The 298-nt window shown below is 50.3% G+C and overlaps 1 protein-coding gene across 1 annotated transcript in view; it reads right to left on the bottom strand.

The window, feature by feature from the left end:
• Nucleotides 1-298, bottom strand: part of LOC119587349 (GTPase-activating Rap/Ran-GAP domain-like protein 3) — a 420,180-nt gene that overhangs the window by 43,660 nt on the left and 376,222 nt on the right. Inside the window, exon 15 of the mRNA XM_037936096.1 lies at nucleotides 14-112. Coding sequence (XP_037792024.1) covers nucleotides 14-112 — 99 coding nt within the window. The remainder of the gene's footprint in view (nucleotides 1-13; nucleotides 113-298) is intronic.

Below are 298 nucleotides of genomic sequence, written 5' to 3'. Positions count from 1 at the left end.
CTACCGTACCTACCGTGCGTTTGAAGAGACCCGTGGTGGCGAGGGAAGTGGGGGCGTCTCCCTTCACGATGGTGTCCAACTTCAGTGCTTGGCCAAACCTCACGAATTCAACCTGCGAAAGGAAGGTCAGGTCAAGCCAGGTCGAAGTTCACGTTAGGCCAGGTCGATGTTTAAGTTAGGCCAGGTTGAAGATCAAGTTAGGCCAGGTGGAAGATTTAGTTAGGTAAGGTCAAAGGTCATACTAGGTCGAAGTTCAGGTTGAAGATCAAGTTAGGCTAGGTGGAAGATTATGTCAGGT

The sequence above is a fragment of the Penaeus monodon genome, chromosome 22 (assembly GCF_015228065.2).
Source record: "Penaeus monodon isolate SGIC_2016 chromosome 22, NSTDA_Pmon_1, whole genome shotgun sequence".
NCBI lineage: Eukaryota > Metazoa > Arthropoda > Malacostraca > Decapoda > Penaeidae > Penaeus > Penaeus monodon.
This window is presented reverse-complemented; position numbering and strand designations above follow the sequence as displayed.